The sequence below is a fragment of the Gallus gallus genome, chromosome 21 (genome assembly GCF_016699485.2).
Source record: "Gallus gallus isolate bGalGal1 chromosome 21, bGalGal1.mat.broiler.GRCg7b, whole genome shotgun sequence".
Classification (NCBI taxonomy): Eukaryota; Metazoa; Chordata; class Aves; order Galliformes; family Phasianidae; genus Gallus; species Gallus gallus.
The window spans coordinates 1,018,751-1,034,303 of record NC_052552.1 but is presented as its reverse complement, the minus strand read 5'-3'; the positions used below and the strand labels follow the sequence as shown (position 1 = coordinate 1,034,303).

Below are 15,553 nucleotides of genomic sequence, written 5' to 3'. Positions count from 1 at the left end.
CAGGCTGTACCTCTTTCAGCACATACCTACAGTAGTCAGATGAGCGTGTTGACTTGACAAGCAGCGCCGACTCTCAGCCTTCAAGGGGCTGAACTTGGGAGGCTGGTTGGTATTGTCAGCAGTACAGCTGCATTACTGCAGGTCCAACTGTCCTGAGCGTTGTACCCATGGCCCAGGAATGCACGATCTTTGCTGCCCTGCAGAGGGCAGAGCCAGGTGTGAGGTGTGTGCCACGTGCCCAGCCTGGCACGGACCGTTTGGTTCTGTACAGCCATGGGGAGTGCTGGCGTGATCTGCGTCACCCCAGTCTGCATGTAAGCTCTGCCACGTTCCAGTAGGTGGAGCAGCAGGTGCCATCCCTGCTTGCGGATGTAAATCTCGCCCTGCTGGCAGGACACTTAGCCAAGGCCAGGGACACGGCCAGTTTATGTTGCAGTGCTGGTGCTGTGCTTCACACGGGTTATTGCAGCGCATCCCACGTGCGTATTCACACGTCCCCTGCGTTGCTCTCTCCTCCCGCAGGCTTATGCAATGATGCTGTCCCTGTCTGAGAACGCTCCCCTCCACACGTCCTCCCAGAACTCCCTGGGTGCTTGGTTGGACATGGCAGGAGCAGCTTCAGAGTCGGGGACCTTTAACCCCATCAACCACCTCTGAGAGGTCCGCAGGGCACTGTCCGGAGTCGCAGCGAGGAGGCGGCGGTGCTGCGCTTACCCCAAACCCCAGCAAGCAGAAGATGGGTGCGAGGGCCTCAGGGAGCGCCTGGACTTTGGGCTGAGGAAGGAACCTGTCGCATCTGACCTACCAGTCCTGCATTTTTACCACAGTTTTGATTTGTAATTTATCGCAATGAACCTCTCCACAACTGGATAACCCTGACACAGCCCCAGGATTTCACCAAAATAGGAATAGCGTAAGCAAGACACGAATCACAACGGTGTGATCCAATATCAGTCCCTCCGACCTTACAAGATGGTATCACTGAGCCAGCAAAGCCCTCGTGGAAATGGAAGCCTGACACCGTGGGGTAGCTTCATCCCTTCAGCTCAGCCAAATGAGGAGGCAACAAGGAAAGAGAGCCCAGTGAGACCCATCCCTGGTGCAATTCTGGCCGAGCCGCTGGAGTTGCATCAGGGAAGGGTAATCCAGCCCATTTTGCTGACTTCTAACAGAACCTGAAGTTGTGTACTCCCACAGAAATGCTGTCCTGTGCTCAGTTCCTGGCCAAACACCTTTCCTGTGCAGAGCTCCTGAATGTGAGTCGCAGTGTCCCAGCTGAGAGCTCCTCAGCCTACAGCAGTGCCGGAGTCGGGCTGTTGTTGGGTCACAGAAACGCATGGTTGGTGGTTCTCAACTGGATGTCCATGCCTGCAGTGTGGGGTGGGGAGCACTCTCCATCTCTATGGTGCCACAAGACGGAGCTCTGCTTGCACCTGGAGCCTCTGGAGTGAGAAATGGCTCTTGGTCTGCACTGCCCTGGGGTCTCGTGCTGGAGCTGTTGGGTCTCATGGGGAGGGTGAAAAGCCATCGGGCTGAGGAAGGTGGCCCGGGGTGGTCAGGATGGTTGCAGCCACTGCGGTGTTCCCTGCATTGATATCTTCTCGGTGTTGGTGGTGTCTGGGAGCTGTAGAAGAAACGTCCTACTCGTGCTGTCGTGGTTGGTTGGGTGGGTGGTTGGCTGTGCGTTGGCCATTGATCTTCATAGGAAGACGTCCTAGCTTCAGCAACATCAGGGCTCTGAGCTCTCTATTCAAGCACACGGCCAAGAATAGAGTCATCCCTCTGCCTCTAAAATTGCTCACAGGTATTTTATGAGTGTTTTCAAATCTCTTCCAAGTCTCCTCCTTTTGTTCAGTGGCCCAAAACAGCCTCCAGAAGTACCGTTGTTTGCGCTATTCCGCGGTGCGATCACAATCTGATGTAGTAGCAGTGACTCTGCAGATAAAGCTGAGTTAGAGCACAGCTTGGGAAGCAAATAGACCTGGTGCAAAGAACAGCACTGGCTGTATGGGTAACGTTAAGGGTGTGTGTCCTGAGAATTTGCTAATTGCGGCATCGTCAATTGAAACGGTCCAAGGATTGGGCAGGAGTTGGTGTGGTGGCACTGCGCTCAGAGCCAGCGAGGTTGGGAAGAACACTTCCCATTGGTTTCCCCATTGGGTCTGGTTAAGAACTGCAGAGCTGGGCGAGTGGCCACTGTCAGAGGGGCAGCATGTGGTTTGCCTGCCTGTGAATTGGTGCTGTGCTCAGTGCAGGGTGAAGGAACACAACATGGGAGCCCCATCCCGGCACACTGAAAGAAAGGAAACAGCTACCCACAAAGTGGTTATGCTAGCAACCCTTCCTAACGTGCCGTCAGCACCCAACAGGCTGTTTTTAGATAGCCCGTGGAGCAAAGCATCCAGGATATCTTTGGTATAGAAGGAGCAGAAGGTAAATTAGCAGCACTGGCCTATTTTCCAAGAACATTTGCCCTCCCTGTTTGGTTTTCCACATCCCCCTGTGCAGTGCCCAAGGCCCTGAGCCCAGCCGAGCTGCTCCCCGTGTTTGCACGAGGCTGTGGTGGTGGTGGCACAGCACCCGGTCCTGAGAGCACAGGGATGGCCCCATCCCACCACTGGGCACCATTCCCACAGGGGCGACAGGAATAGCAAAGAACTGTTTCCTCTCCAGATGGAATTTCTTTTAATCTGTAAATAACTCGTAATTTTTGGCTAATTCTTTTCTTATTTTATTTCTTCCTTAACAGTATTTTTTTTTTTGCATTAGATATATCATTATTGTGAAGAAATGATGTTAATATAAGCACGTAGTGAAGGACCAAAATGGTGTAACTGAGGTTGTGTGTTGTATGAGGGAGGATGGAGAGGTGGTGATGTGCCAAGCGCCCGCGGGGTCCTGCTGTTCTTGCTGCCCGTTCTCCAGACAATCATTGGTTGTGTCCCATTGGCGTTCAGGTGCCAGTAGTGTTTGCCTGAGCTTTCTATTTATTTCCTTGGTGGGTTGGAAAGCAGGAGCAGGCGGGGAGCCCACAGCCCTGCAGTGGGAGTGCTGCCCACCGGGGGTCTCGGCAGGGGCTGGGTGGGCAGTGCTGGGCTGTGGGCTTTGGTGCTCCCCGCCCCATGCAGGACGTGAGGAGCAGAGGGTTGGGAAATCATGAGATGATTTCTCGGTTTCTTTTGTTGTTGTCTGTGTTTCCTGGTTCAGTTCTCCTCCCGTTTTCTCGAGCCAGTGCCTCTTTTTGTGTTTAGGACCTCCCCACTCCCCTAAGTTAGCACTGATAACGAGTTTCCATCTTCCCACAGTTAAATAAAAGAGAAAGCCTCGCTGAGTTGCTATTTATCTCCTAGCATTCGCTCTATTGCACTCGGGACGGGTCGCAGCCCATAGCCAACCCATAGGCTTTGGCCACAAGCCATCCCCGGTGCCAGGGCTGCTCCCCAGTGGGCACAGCTCGCTTTCCGTCTTGCTGCGAGGAACGCGGTGGAAGCTCTCCCTTTCTCCCCGCTCAGCACTTAGACTCTCAGCAGCCGCCCTCGCAAAACAGCTCCTTGTTCCCTTCCTCTGAAAAGCGTTTGGAAAAGCACTTGCACAACGAGGTGAACCTGTTTGGACTCTGAGCATCGAAGCACTGGATGTTGGTGAGCCCCCGGCCGGCCCCGACCTACTGACTTGGTTCCGTTCGTGCTGTACTGTGCGCCGGGGGCCGCCCGGCGGTGGTCACAAAGCCATGAACCTTTCCTGTCGTGTCGAGTGATAACTGTGATTAAAGCGTTACGGAACTGATTCCGAGGTGTTTCTTTTAATTATTATTTTATTTTAATTTCGGTCTCTTTCTTCTGTCGTTAATTCTTATTACCACTTTTCGGTTTTGTTTTTTTTTTTGGGGGGGGGGTGGGGAGAGGGGGGGGGAGAATAATTAAAAAAAAAAAAAAGAATGAAAAAGCTTAAAAAAAAAAAAAAGAAAAAAAAAAAAGGCAGCTTTGATTTTCCAGATGTGCAATTCACACGTGAACAAAGTAATCCTGAGCGTAATTCTCAATGTGTTTTCCGTTCTCGTTGCTCTCCTCAAAGCGAGAGGCGTTCGCCCCCGGTGTCATTCCCAGCCTGCAGAAGGTGTAATTTAAAACATATATATATTGTGCTTGCGAGAATCATGAAGCCGTGCATCCGGTGTCATTCCTTCCCCATTGTTACAATACGACTCAGTTGGGTTATTTTTTTTTCCTTTAGGACTGTATAGTGTTTGTTTTTTGTTTTTTTTTTTGTTTGTTTTTTTAAAGAAATCAATTGTAAATGTCTGGTTTTCACAAAATGTTTAAAAAACATTGAGAAAGAGGATGGTGCTTGTTCCATATCATTCTTGATTGTATATTGCTTCTGTTCTGTTTATAAGTAAACTGTGCATGACTTGTGTTTAGCGGTCATTATGGTGTCTGTTTGTGAGATTTTTATTAAGGAGAAACCAATCCCGTAGATGCACTTATTGTATATGTGGTTAGATGGTTGCTCTGAGGCTAGAAGCCTCCAACTGCCCAGGAAGGAGGAGTAAAAAGAGAAGCGTTGGCAGTTATTAATGGATATGAAATCGCTTTGTTGGGAGCATAATGAAATGAGAGGGAGGAAGTGTAGAAAATAATTTGAAGAAGTGATTTTTTTTGGCAAATTTCCTTTTGATGCTTGTGATAAAAGACAAATGTACTTGTGTAGAGAAAGTCCTTTAAAACAATGGCTAGGAAAAGCTGATTTTGAGGTTAATGCTGTAGAATAGGAATGTATACCAAATGTAATCTTTCCAATGCTACGATGAATTTATACATGAGATTGATATGCAATAAACCTGTGTGCTTTTATAAGCCGTGGTCCCTTTGTGAGCTTTGTTTCTCGCCCGACGGCGGATGCTTCGCTGCGAGGTAAGGAAGGATGGGGCTGAGCACCGCGGGGCGGCGGGGCCAATGGTGTGTGCTGCAAAGCTGAGTAATGCTCTCTGTCTGCTCCAGGAGGTCAGTGTGGTGGCCGGAGGATGGATCCCGTGTTCCACGCAGCTGAACTGCAGCACGTGCAGCGCTGCAGCCTCGTGGCTCCTGGGAGCAGCAGGGAAGGAGAGCATCCATCGGGTAAGGGAGCGCTGATAATGGGGCGATTGTCGGGCAGGGCTTGGGGAGGGGAATGGAACTGTTGGAAGGGCACTGCTGACAAGTGGGACTTTGTCATCTACCGAGCACTTGGATTGGCCATAAAGCAGGGAGAAAAAGGCTCCCTTTTTATGGGGAATAGAATCAGAGCCGGGGCAAAAGGGTCAGGGGAAAGGAGGTTCCCAGGACATGTGATAGCACAAAGGGGACACCCCCAGCCCCAGGGGGGCACCGGGCAGCTCCCATCCCCCCGGCCCGGGCCGGCTGTGCACCCGAGGCTGCTCGGCCACCTTTAAAAGCAATGGGGGAATAGCCGACCGATGCTGCCTGTTGGTGAAGTGCCTTCCGGGCGTGGGGTACCCGCACAGCACCGGTCTGGGGCTGGGAGAGATGCGCGGGGGGGGGGTGGGGGGGGAATGGGATTCTTGTTGAAACTTCGCAAAGCGGCAAACATCTCTCTTTTTTTTTTCTTTTTAAATCTAATTTGCATCTCATCTGCGCTCGTCCATCATCACCCCGACCCGGCGCGGGCGGACGGCAGCAGCGGCAGCAGCAGGTGAGCGGAGCTCTTGGCCACGCCCCCTCCTCGATGTGGCCACGCCCCCCTCCGAGGCCACGCCCCCCACGTGGCCACGCCCCTCTCCGCGCTCGCTCCGGGGCCGTCGGTAGGTGCGGGGTGGCGGCCGGGGTGGGCACGGGGACCCCCGGGGGGAAATCGGGACCGGAGTTGGGCTCAGAACCGCGGCCGGGCGTAACCCTGGGGCTGCCGCGCTGCCCTCGGGGCGGAGCGCTCCCCTCCAGCCCCAACCCTGCGGCCCCGCTGCCCCCCCCGCCCTCCACCCGGAGGAATTTTCCTCCCGTCCCGCAGCTCCGCCCGCCCCGCACATGGGGGTGGATGCCTCGGGGGTTCTGAGCACCGCCTGCAGCTGCGAAACGGCCGAGGTACGGGGCGGGGAGGGGCTCCGAGGGTGCACGTGGGGGGCTGCGGTGGCACTGCTGTTTCCAAATCCTTCCGGGTCCTTTGCGGGGGACGGGGCTGTGTCTGCAGAAGGGGAGGGGGGAAAGGCGGAACGCGGCGCTTCTCCCGTCCGCGGGATGCTGGGCACTCTGTCCCCCACCCGGCGCAGGGAAATAGAAGCGCCGGATCAGAAGGGCTTTTGTTGGTGCGGTGCTTTGTCCCTCTGCCAGGAGATGTGTCCCGGGCCGGGCTGTTCTCAGCTCCGTGGCCTTTGGAAGGGAGCAGCTCAGGCGTGGTGGACAATGGGATCTCAGTCTGTAGAAATTAAAGCCGGGTTTTAACTCGAGTTATGCAATGGAGAAGCAGAATGCTGTATGTGGTGTTTATCTGGGGGGCTCAGCGTGCTGTGTGGCTCAAGAGGAGGTGGGCAGGCTTAGCTCCTAGCAAGGAGCGATGGAGCCGAGTGCTGGAGGGGCTGTGGGGACACCAAGAGCCCCCATCAACTCTTGGGGTGGGAGCTGAGGCTGAGCACCCATCAGCCCGGTCTGCCCCTGGGCTTTGGGGTCCGTCAGGATCAACACTGAAGAGAGCAGTGTGGGATCCCCAGTGGTATGGTGATGGTCAGAGCGAGCGCCACAGGGACAGCGGTGTGGGCTCCTCCAGGCTCCCCACGCAGCACTGTGAGCCATGCCGCTCCTGTACCCTCAGCCTTAGCAGAGGGCAGTGTTTGTTCCCTGTCTGTCCGTCTGACTGTCTGTCTCTTGCCCAGCTCTCCGCTCCCTGTGCCACTGCCATGTCCCGCAGCCCACCAGCAGCCGAGGACCAGACCTTCCTCCTGGAGTACCGCTGCCACCCGCTGCGGTCCGGACCCCCTGCGCCAACCTCTCCTCCAGGCAAGCGCAATCCTGACCCCGCCATGGGCTGCTTCCCCCTGGCTGAGCCGCGCCGCATCGTGCTGAGCACCGACAGCCCCGCTGCGCTGAAGGTGGGCACGCAGCAGCTCATCCCCCGGAGCCTGGCAGTCTCCACCAAGACCAAGAACACCACGCGGAACCCCAGCACTGGATCCATCCCTGAAGCTGCGTGCTCGGGGCAGAAGCGAGCGTCCGTCCCCAGCGTCACGGTGCAGGGGGACACAGAGGAGGATGGAGGAGGGATGCTCAAGCGCAACCTGAGGAACATGTCGTACCGTGCAGCCATGAAGGGGGCAGGCACGGAGATGGAGCCTGTGAGCACCGTGCCCACACTGAAACCAATGCTGGAGGAGGGGAGCGCTCCGCCTGCCCGCAGCCCCGGCAGAAGCAAGGTGGGTTTGGTGCGGGGATGGAGCCTGGTGGTGATGGGGACAGGGGTGGGCTGAGCTGCGTGCCTGCATCTGCTGCTGCGCGGCTGGCTGAGCCTGGCGAGCTGAGCCTGGGAGTCTGCCTGGCACCAACAGCTGCTTAGGTCCGCAGAGGGCCTGAGATCTGCTTCTGCAAGAGGCAGGGCTGGCTCCAGCGGGCAGTGCATGGGCGTGGGTGAAGCAGCGCTGCCAGCACCCAGGCGCCGGGCAGGCAAAGTCCAGGTGTGGGGCAGACAGATGGGAACGGCAGCGAGCAGTGGCAAGCTTGCTGAGATGGTCACCCCGATAACACGGGGCCGGAGCTGAGTCACTGCAAACAACTGCTCAGAGTCAGGCTGGGGGAGCAGGGCGGTGTGTGCGGGCTGCTCCCCTTCTCAAGGGAACTGAACGCAGCTGGTGGCACTGGGGCACATGGTGTGATGGCTCTGCAGCCAACAGGGCAGCTCGATGGCAGCTCCTCTTCTTCCTCCTGCAGAGAACCCTCGGGCGGAAGCGGGTGCAGAAGCACGGCGGCTCATTCAAGGACCGTGAGTGCCGCGTGCCCTCATCCCAGGGCCTCCCCTCTGTGCTGTCGTTGTGTGTTCCCCCTTTTCCAATCCCTTTGCTGCACGTTTGCCACTGCATTCCTGCTTGCTGGGGAGGGCGCAGCCGCACTTGCAGCTGGAACGCTCCTGGCTCTGTTTGCTCAGAGCAAACACTGCTGGGGACGTGCAAGCTGCTGCTTGGCTGGTGCCGTGCAAAGTCCATCCCAGCAGGGCGAGGCGGGCTGCAGGAGGCTGTGCTCACTCTGTACCTCTCCCCACGCAGAGCCACGGCTGTACCAGGAAATCCGTGAGAGAGGGCTGAACTCCGTCAGCCATGAGTCGGATGAGGATTTGCTGGAGGAGCCCATCCCCGAGGAGCCGTCCCTGCCCGGTGCTGCCATCGTGGTGCGGAGCTATCGGCCCGCACAGGTCACCTGGAGCCAGCTCCCAGAGGTACGTGTGCCATCCTCCTGCCTTCCTATGTCTTTGCTCGGTCTGAGAGGACCAGGCTGTCCCTCCAGCAGACTCCCTGTTGTGAATGATTATTCCTTTGCTCATCCATCCTTGCAAATAGCCCTTGTGGCACAAGCAGGTGCCTCGCTCATTGAAAGGAAACGGGGCGGTGTGTGTTTTAAATCGGGAGCTTCTGCCCAGAAGGGAGCAGCTCATCCTGCAGCACTGTGCTGTGGGATGCTTTAGGGCCAGCTGGGACACGCCGGGCTCCCAGCAAGTCTGGGCTTGTGGGATGTGTCTGCTGCTCCTCAGGTTTTTGGTGCAGAGTGATCCCTGCCCGTGAAGCAGCTCTGCTACCTGCAGAACCGTGCAGTTCTTTGCAGGCCCAGCAGAGCTGTTTTCTGCACTGAGTTTCACCCGCAGGTGCTGGAGGCGGGCGTGCTGGAGACCATAACGCCTGAGGAGCGCAAGAGGCAGGAGGTGAGCACACGGTGTGCCAGGGCTGAGGGCACATCCTGCAGAAGTCCTTGATGCCAGGCAGTGCGTGGGATGGGGGAATGCTGAAAATGCCTTTTCCAGTCTTTATGAATGTAAATAACGTGCAGTTGTTATTAAGTAACACGTGGGCATCACTGGTGTGAATGAGATGCAGTAGGTTTTAATTCACGCCCTTGCTATGGTAGTAATAATGCAGTTTGCTGTGCTGCCTCGCTGCTTTCAGGCAATGTTTGAGATCATCACATCGGAGTTCTCCTACATGCACAGCCTGAGCGTGCTGGTGGGCTGCTTCAAGAAGTCGGAGGAGCTGAAGGAGACCATGACCCAGACGGAGCACCACCACCTCTTCTCCAACATCAGCGACATCCTGGCTGTCAGCACCAGGCAAGTGGGGCACTGTGATGGTAGACCTCTGCAGCTCTGTGATGGAGGGGCAGCATCCCTGGTGCTGCTTGGAAGTGCTGAGACGTCCATCTCCTGATTGTAGTTAGCCCATTACGTGTCCCTCCAGTGCTGCAGCAAGCATCATCTTGGCATTGCACGGTCACGCTGCTGGGTCACTTTTGGCTTGAGGGATTTGTCACCAGGAGCAGCACATAATATTTTGAATAGCAGTGCCCAGTCACAGGCCTGCTGCAGAGCTCCCCATCACTGTGCTGAGAGCTTTCTTGTTTCCTGGAAGCTCCCAGCTGGGGATTCCCAGATGGGATGCAGGAGCTGCAGCTGTGTGAGAACTGCTGCGGGGGCGGCAGGGCTTTGCTCTTCCTGCAGCAGGGAGGGACCTCACTGGGCAAGGAGAACCTCATGCTGGGCTCGTGAGCTGCCCTGGGGATGCAGGTGGCCCTGCAGGGGACAGGGTGTGCCCTGAGCACATGGTGTGTCCCTGCTGCCAACCTGGGAACGGCTGTGTGTGTGGAGCAGCTGTGCCCACCGGCCATGGTGGTGTGGGAAACACTCCCAGTGTGGAAATATCATTTCAGAGCAGAGAGTTCAAGGGGTTGTTCTGCTCAGGGGAACATGTAGTGTCTTGGGATGGTCTGAGCAGAGCCTGTTCATGGCCATGTACACTGCAGTATGCTTCTCTCTTTAGACAACCCCCCGAGCTGTGCAGCTTGTGCATTGCTCTGGACAGTTGATTTCTTTAATTCCTAAACCAGAAGGCTTTTGCTGCCCCAGACCCAATCTGTGCTTCTGCAGAGGCACCGCCTGCCTGCCGTGCTGGGATGGGGGCAGGGCTGTGGAAGATGAAGCAAAGGCCAGAGCTGGGGGGGGTTCCCTGGGGTAAGTGTGTGAGGGAGGGGGGAGGACAAGAGATCATGGGACAGAGCAGAGCACATGGGGTGAAGGGCTGCAGTAAACTGCAGGTCATCTCCGTCCTGCCCTGGTGAGTCATGCAGTGAGACTGTCTGACTTCCCCTCCTTAGCTTCTTCCAAGCCCTGGAGAAGCGACACCAGGAGAACGTCCTCATCCCCGACATCAGTGACATTGTGGAGGAGCACGCCTCGAAGCACTTCAACCCCTACATCAGCTACTGCTCCAACGAAGTCTACCAGCAGAGGACACTGCAGAGGCTGCTGTGAGTACGGCTCTTACAGGGAGCTCCTGCAGATGGGATGCATGAGGGGTGGCGTGCAGAGGCTGCTCATCCCACAGTGTGCTGGTGGTGCAGGTGTGTCCCACCCTTTGGTAGACTCGATATTTCCACTTGTTCTTCCATCACCTGCTGCTCCAGCTGTGCTCACTGTTGCTGAGCCCCAGAGGCAGCACTGTGCTGTGTTCCTCACGTATGGAAACCTTCTGGATAATCTTGACGCCTGAAAAACGGCACTAATGGAGATTTCTTGTCCCATTCCAGAAACACAAACCCCTTATTTAAAGAGGCCTTGAAACAGATTGAAAGGAAACCAGAATGTGGAGGGCTGCCGCTGATATCGTTTCTCATTCTCCCTATGCAGAGAGTAACGCGGCTTCCTCTGCTGTTAGATGTAAGTCAGTCACACAGCAGCACTGCTTGGCACCGCTGGAGAGGGGACTGCTTCCCGTTGTTGGTCTGCTGAGCCAGGAGAGCCTTCTGCTCTGGCCACAGATCCCAGCTCAGCAGCTGCTCTGCTGCTGCTCTGTCCTGCAACATCACTAAAGCCTCTTGTCTTGACATTCTAGACGGTCTGCCAAAAAACACAGGCGTGCACTGCAGCGTATGGAGCTGCCACCAGAGCTCTGAAAGCCATCAGCAAGGTGAGGATGGCCGCCTGCTCCCCACCTCTCTTCCCTCCCAGCACTCTGTTTCACCACCCTGGTCCCAGGCCTGCCCTCTGCCCTCTTATTTTTCCTTCTTACGTCGGTTCACTTGACATTCTCACTGCAAATAGCTGTGGGATGTACACATCTTCTCACTTGCCCATTTGTTTCACTTGATGGTGTTTTTTCCTCCTCCTTGTCCTCTTTTCTTCATTCCTCTTTGGCCCATCCTTCTCTTCACTGTATCTTCTACTGGTGCTCTCCCAGCCTCAGAACTGCCATGGAGGTGAGTGCACTACAACTCTTACTTGTCTTATTGTCACCAGCAACACTTGTACCATCCTTCCTTTCACCCACCCGTTCTCCCTTGTGTTTTTCCAGCTGGTTAAGAACTGCAACGAGGGAGCTCGTGCAATGGAGAGGACAGAGCAGCTGTGCACCCTGCAGAAGCAGCTGGAGTTTGGGAAGAAGAAGGTGAGGATGCATGGCAGTGGGGCTGAGCAGGCTGGGGGCTGGAATAGCTGCCTATTGCTGTGCGGGTGGTGTTTCCATCCAGCAGACTTAGGGTCTAATCTGAGTTGTTTTTACCTGCCTCGGATGAGACAGATGCTCCTTCAGGTTTTCTCCCTTGCAGCCTTTCCCCCTGATCTCAGCCTCCCGCTGGCTGCTGAAGCGGGGTGAGCTCTACCTGCTCTCCTCTGAGGAAGGAGGAATCTTCCGTAAGGGCTCGGGCAGGGTCTGCCACCTCTTCCTCTTCAATGACGTCCTGATCATCACCAAGAAGAAAAGGTACAGCTCAGGGCCTTCCTCTGGCACAGGCCTGGTGGGTTGACATCTCACTTCCCCAGGCAGCATTAGGAGACCTCAAGGCTGCTGTGTTGTGGCCACGGTGGAGGCGTTTCTTGTGAGCGGCCCAAAGCCATCGGGTGGAGCCCAATTGAGGGCGATGCCACGCGGGGAGGAAGCTCTGAGAAGCCCCTTCTGTCCCTGCTGCAGTGAGGAGAGCTACACCGTCATGAACTACGCCATGCTGGACCAAGTCTCGGTGGAGAAGGTGGAGACCACGGAGCCCCCATCCCCTCCTCCCGGCCGGCCGGGGGGGCACCTGCTGCGTGTGGCCATGGAGCGGGACAGCGAGGGCCGGCGGGAGGAGGTGATGCTGTCAGCTGAAACACTGTGAGTTCTGAAAGCCTCCATCCCTGTGGCGGGGGTGGGGGGGGGGGGGGGTGGGGGGGGTCTCTCCCTCCCTGCCAGCAGCAGGATGCCATCCGTGGCCTTTCCTGGTCACGTTGGTTTATCCTTTGCCAGGAGTGAGCGGGCGCGCTGGGTCACCGCGCTGATGCACCGGGAGAGAGAGCGGCCTGACAGCACTCCCCGGGGAGGTAGGGGCTGTGGGGCCACGGTGCGGTGTGCGTGGGCTCCCACTCAGCCTGGGATGCACCAATCCCATGTTCTTATCTGGTTTTGTCCCCCCCCCCCTGTAGATCTGAGCCAAGTGGAGATCACCCGTGCCTACATGGCCAAGCAGGCGGATGAGATTTCCCTGCAGCAGGCTGATGTGGTGCTGCTGCTGGGCGAGGAGGATGGTGAGTGGGGCCTGCACCTCTGGGCATGGCCGCGGTGAGGCACGGCCTGGGTGGCTCTTCCACAGCATCACAGGGAGTGAGCTCCGTGCCCATAGCCCACACTATTGGGCCTGGAAGCCGATGGAGCCCCAGCAGCCCCGAGGCGTCCTCCTGCGGCTGCTTCCCAGGTATGCTCACACCCCGTTCTCCTCCCAGGCTGGTGCTGGGGTGAGCGGCTGCGGGATGGCGAGCGGGGCTGGTTCCCCCAGGCCTGTGCTCGGCCCATCACCAGCCGTGTGGCTGTGGAGTGCAACGTGCGGCGGATGGAGCGGCTGCGGATCGAGACAGATGTGTAGCAGCCAGGCCTGGCCCGACGGGACCTCCGGAGCTCTGCAGGCTGAGCCCTGCCAGGAGGCAGCAGGAGAGCCGTTCTTCCTGGGTTTGGTGGGCAGGGACTGGTTGTGGGAGCAGTGTTGATGGCCGTTAATTGACATAGGACCTGGCATCCAGGTGCCTTTGGCCAAGCATTAGGGCATCCTTGCCCTGTGCAGAGCTGGCTTTCCCCCAGAACTCAGTACCAAGGAGTGGTTAAAGATGAGGGTCAGAGCAGGGAACGGTGCTATGGCCGCTGAGCAGCTCAGATCTGTTTGCAGTGGGAGGAATGCTGGAGGCAATGGGAACGCTCAGGGCGGCGTTGCTCTGATGTCTCTGTTTGCATCAAACTGCCAAAGGATGAAGGAGGCCAACAATAAATTCTTGGATCCTAACGAGACAAGCATCCTCCTTGCCCAAAATGCAGCCAGGTGTTCCCCATTGCTAACAATCAGCAGGGAGCTCCATCTGCCAGCTGTGTCTTTGCTGCTGGTTGGTGATGGATGGGGCTCAGGAGCCATCCTGCAAAAGGGCTGCAGTGACATGCACATGTAACTAACTGAAGGGAAGACACCAGGTGAGCAGAAGTTTATTTCTATCAACTGTGGAGGAATTAGAATTGTTAATCAGTGCTAAATTAGAGGAGAGAAGAGCCTAAGAAAGAGGCAAGTAAGTGCTACATGAAAACAGGCAGCAGCCCAGGGGGTGTTTGGCACATCACCACCTCTTCCTCCTCCCTGCTTCCCACTCATACAACACCCAATTTTGGTCCTTCACTACGTGCTTATATTAACATTATTTCTTCACAGTAATGATATCTAAAGCAATAATAATAATAATAATAATAATAATAATAATAATAATGATGAAGGAAGAAGTAAGAAAAAAAGTTAAAAAAAAGGGCAAGTTATTTACAGATTAAAAGGGATTCCACCTGGAAAGGAGACAGTTCCATGGCCCCCATGGGCTGGGGCCATCCCTGTGCACTCAGGACCACCACCACAGCTTTGTGTCCATATGTCCGTGTCTGCATTGGTCCTTGGTCAGCTCTCCCCCCTGCAGGTGGCAGCTCTGCAGAGCTCCTGCACTGCTGTGGTACAGCTTGCCATAAATATTACTGAATAAATACCTATTTTCAACCATAATGTCAACCCTCTCCCTCCAACCCCGGCGCCCAACACCCCGAGGTGAGGGCCAGCAGCCGCAGAGGAGCCCTACAGCCCATGTCCAGCCCAGGCAGCACCCAGCTCCCATCTGCCATGAGCTGGTTGTCACTCGAGTGCCTTGGGAACGAGTCCTCCAGCTGGCTTGTGTAGTTGTGCAGTGCCCTGTGGCTGTGGCAGGACGTAGTGCTCCATCCCCTGCAGCGCTGGGGACCTGGTGGGCACCTGGGCGGGCACAGCTGGAGGAGAAGGGACAGCACTCAGCCCTTGTGCTGCAGGCAGCACACGGGGCCGGCACAGCACGGGGCTGGGCTCACCTTCCCGGCACGAGGAGCCCATGGAGCCACGGTGGCAGTGACAGCGGCCAGTCCGGGCACTGCACTGAGTGCTGCTGGCACAGGTGCAGGTGAGTGCGCAGTCGGGGCCGTAGCGGTTCACAGGGCACTCTGTGGGGCAGAGAGGAGCAGATTGCTGTGCTACCCCAACGTGGCAGGGCAGGCTCTGGGTTGGGTAGGGTCATCTCTCCAATGGGATGCGCACAAAACAGAAAGGGCTCTTCCATAAGACATCAGCTCCAACAAGACACGTTTGCACCCATCGGAGGGCTGTATTTTGATCCACCCCCCATGTCCTTTGCATTTCCCTGCTCACCTCATTGCTCAGCCTCACCTGAGTCACAGCGGGGGCCGGTTTTTCCCGGAGGACAGAGGCAGTGCCCCGTGATGCGGTCACAGGGTGCGTTCCCCACGCAGTCACAGCGCTGCCGGCATCCCTCCCCATACGTCCCCTCCTCGCAGCCTGCTTTGGGACAGGACAGGGGCACCACAGCTGTGCCAAACGGCTCTGGGACACGGTGGGGTGGGGGGGTTGGGGGGCACCAAACCTTCCTGGCAGCGGGGACCCCGCAGCCCCACGGGGCAGTGGCAGTGGCCGGTGGCCGGGTCACATGCAGCTCCATGGGCACAGTCGCAGTGCTGCTGGCAGTCGGTCCCATGGAAACCCGGGGGACAACCTGGAAGGGAGCATCCAGAGAGAAGCACCGAGCTGTTCCTTCTGAAACCCCGCATCTCCTCAGTTACGGGGAGCTCCCAGCAGCACACATGGGCCCCGTGCTCCTGCCCACCCCCTCAGCTCACCGTGCTCACACAGGGCCCCATAGCGTCCCGGGGGGCAGCGGCAGGCGCCGGTGGTGGGGTCGCAGGTGGCATTGTGCCTGCAGGCACAGCGCAGCTGGCAGTCAGCACCAAAGCTCCCGGCTGGGCACTCTGTGGGGCACAGTGGGGCAGCTCAGCAGGCACTGAGCC

At 56.9% G+C, this 15,553-nt stretch overlaps 3 protein-coding genes across 19 annotated transcripts in view; 2 read left to right on the top strand and 1 right to left on the bottom strand.

Annotated features, from left to right (window-relative positions):
- PRDM16 (PR/SET domain 16) overlaps positions 1–4,856 on the top strand; it is a 398,575-nt gene extending 393,719 nt beyond the window's left edge. For all 4 annotated transcript variants that reach the window (XM_025142614.3, XM_004947378.5, XM_040651288.2 and 1 more), the window contains one exon: positions 523–4,856. In XM_025142614.3, the coding sequence (XP_024998382.1) occupies positions 523–657 (135 nt within the window). In that variant the 3' untranslated portion in view covers positions 658–4,856. The remainder of the gene's footprint in view (positions 1–522) is intronic.
- Positions 4,857–5,568: 712 nt separating this feature from the next.
- Positions 5,569–13,481, top strand: ARHGEF16 (Rho guanine nucleotide exchange factor 16). Of its 8 annotated transcripts, XM_046903220.1 has the most exons (16): positions 5,721–5,800; positions 6,004–6,077; positions 6,863–7,399; positions 7,911–7,962; positions 8,243–8,412; positions 8,836–8,892; positions 9,134–9,294; positions 10,335–10,487; positions 10,767–10,896; positions 11,072–11,146; positions 11,531–11,623; positions 11,784–11,938; positions 12,146–12,325; positions 12,458–12,531; positions 12,634–12,735; positions 12,931–13,481. In XM_046903220.1, exons 1-16 carry the CDS (start codon positions 5,725–5,727, stop codon positions 13,068–13,070), a joined length of 2,229 nt encoding a protein of 742 aa, XP_046759176.1. In that variant the 5' UTR covers positions 5,721–5,724; the 3' UTR covers positions 13,071–13,481. The 8 variants fall into 8 exon arrangements, 7 of the variants coding, with proteins under 7 accessions (XP_417549.6, XP_046759176.1, XP_004947429.3 ...); XM_417549.7 differs by lacking the exons at positions 5,721–5,800; positions 6,004–6,077 and adding an exon at positions 5,569–5,691; XM_004947372.5 differs by lacking the exon at positions 6,004–6,077 and having other exon boundaries at positions 5,755–5,800.
- A 178-nt stretch (positions 13,482–13,659) lies between these two features.
- Positions 13,660–15,553, bottom strand: part of MEGF6 (multiple EGF like domains 6) — a 35,682-nt gene continuing 33,788 nt past the window's right edge. For 4 of the 7 annotated variants that reach the window (XM_040651262.2, XM_040651263.1, XM_025142601.3 and 1 more), the window contains 5 exons: positions 15,386–15,514; positions 15,133–15,261; positions 14,919–15,050; positions 14,567–14,695; positions 13,660–14,488 (listed from right to left, as the gene is read on the bottom strand). In XM_040651262.2, the coding sequence (XP_040507196.1) occupies positions 14,358–14,488; positions 14,567–14,695; positions 14,919–15,050; positions 15,133–15,261; positions 15,386–15,514 (650 nt within the window). In that variant the 3' untranslated portion in view covers positions 13,660–14,357. The remainder of the gene's footprint in view (positions 14,489–14,566; positions 14,696–14,918; positions 15,051–15,132; positions 15,262–15,385; positions 15,515–15,553) is intronic. The other 3 variants (XM_025142604.3, XR_005841394.1, XR_005841395.2) reach the window with 3 other exon arrangements.

Bases quoted from the DNA above. Each gene is read 5' to 3' on its own strand.
- ARHGEF16 (XM_046903220.1), top strand. From the start codon at position 5,725: ATGTGGCCACGCCCCCCTCCGAGGCCACGCCCCCCACGTGGCCACGCC. The intron at 10,897-11,071 runs GTAAGTCAGTCA...TTGACATTCTAG, and splicing joins GGCTTCCTCTGCTGTTAGAT to ACGGTCTGCCAAAAAACACA. The intron at 11,939-12,145 runs GTACAGCTCAGG...TCCCTGCTGCAG, and splicing joins ATCATCACCAAGAAGAAAAG to TGAGGAGAGCTACACCGTCA.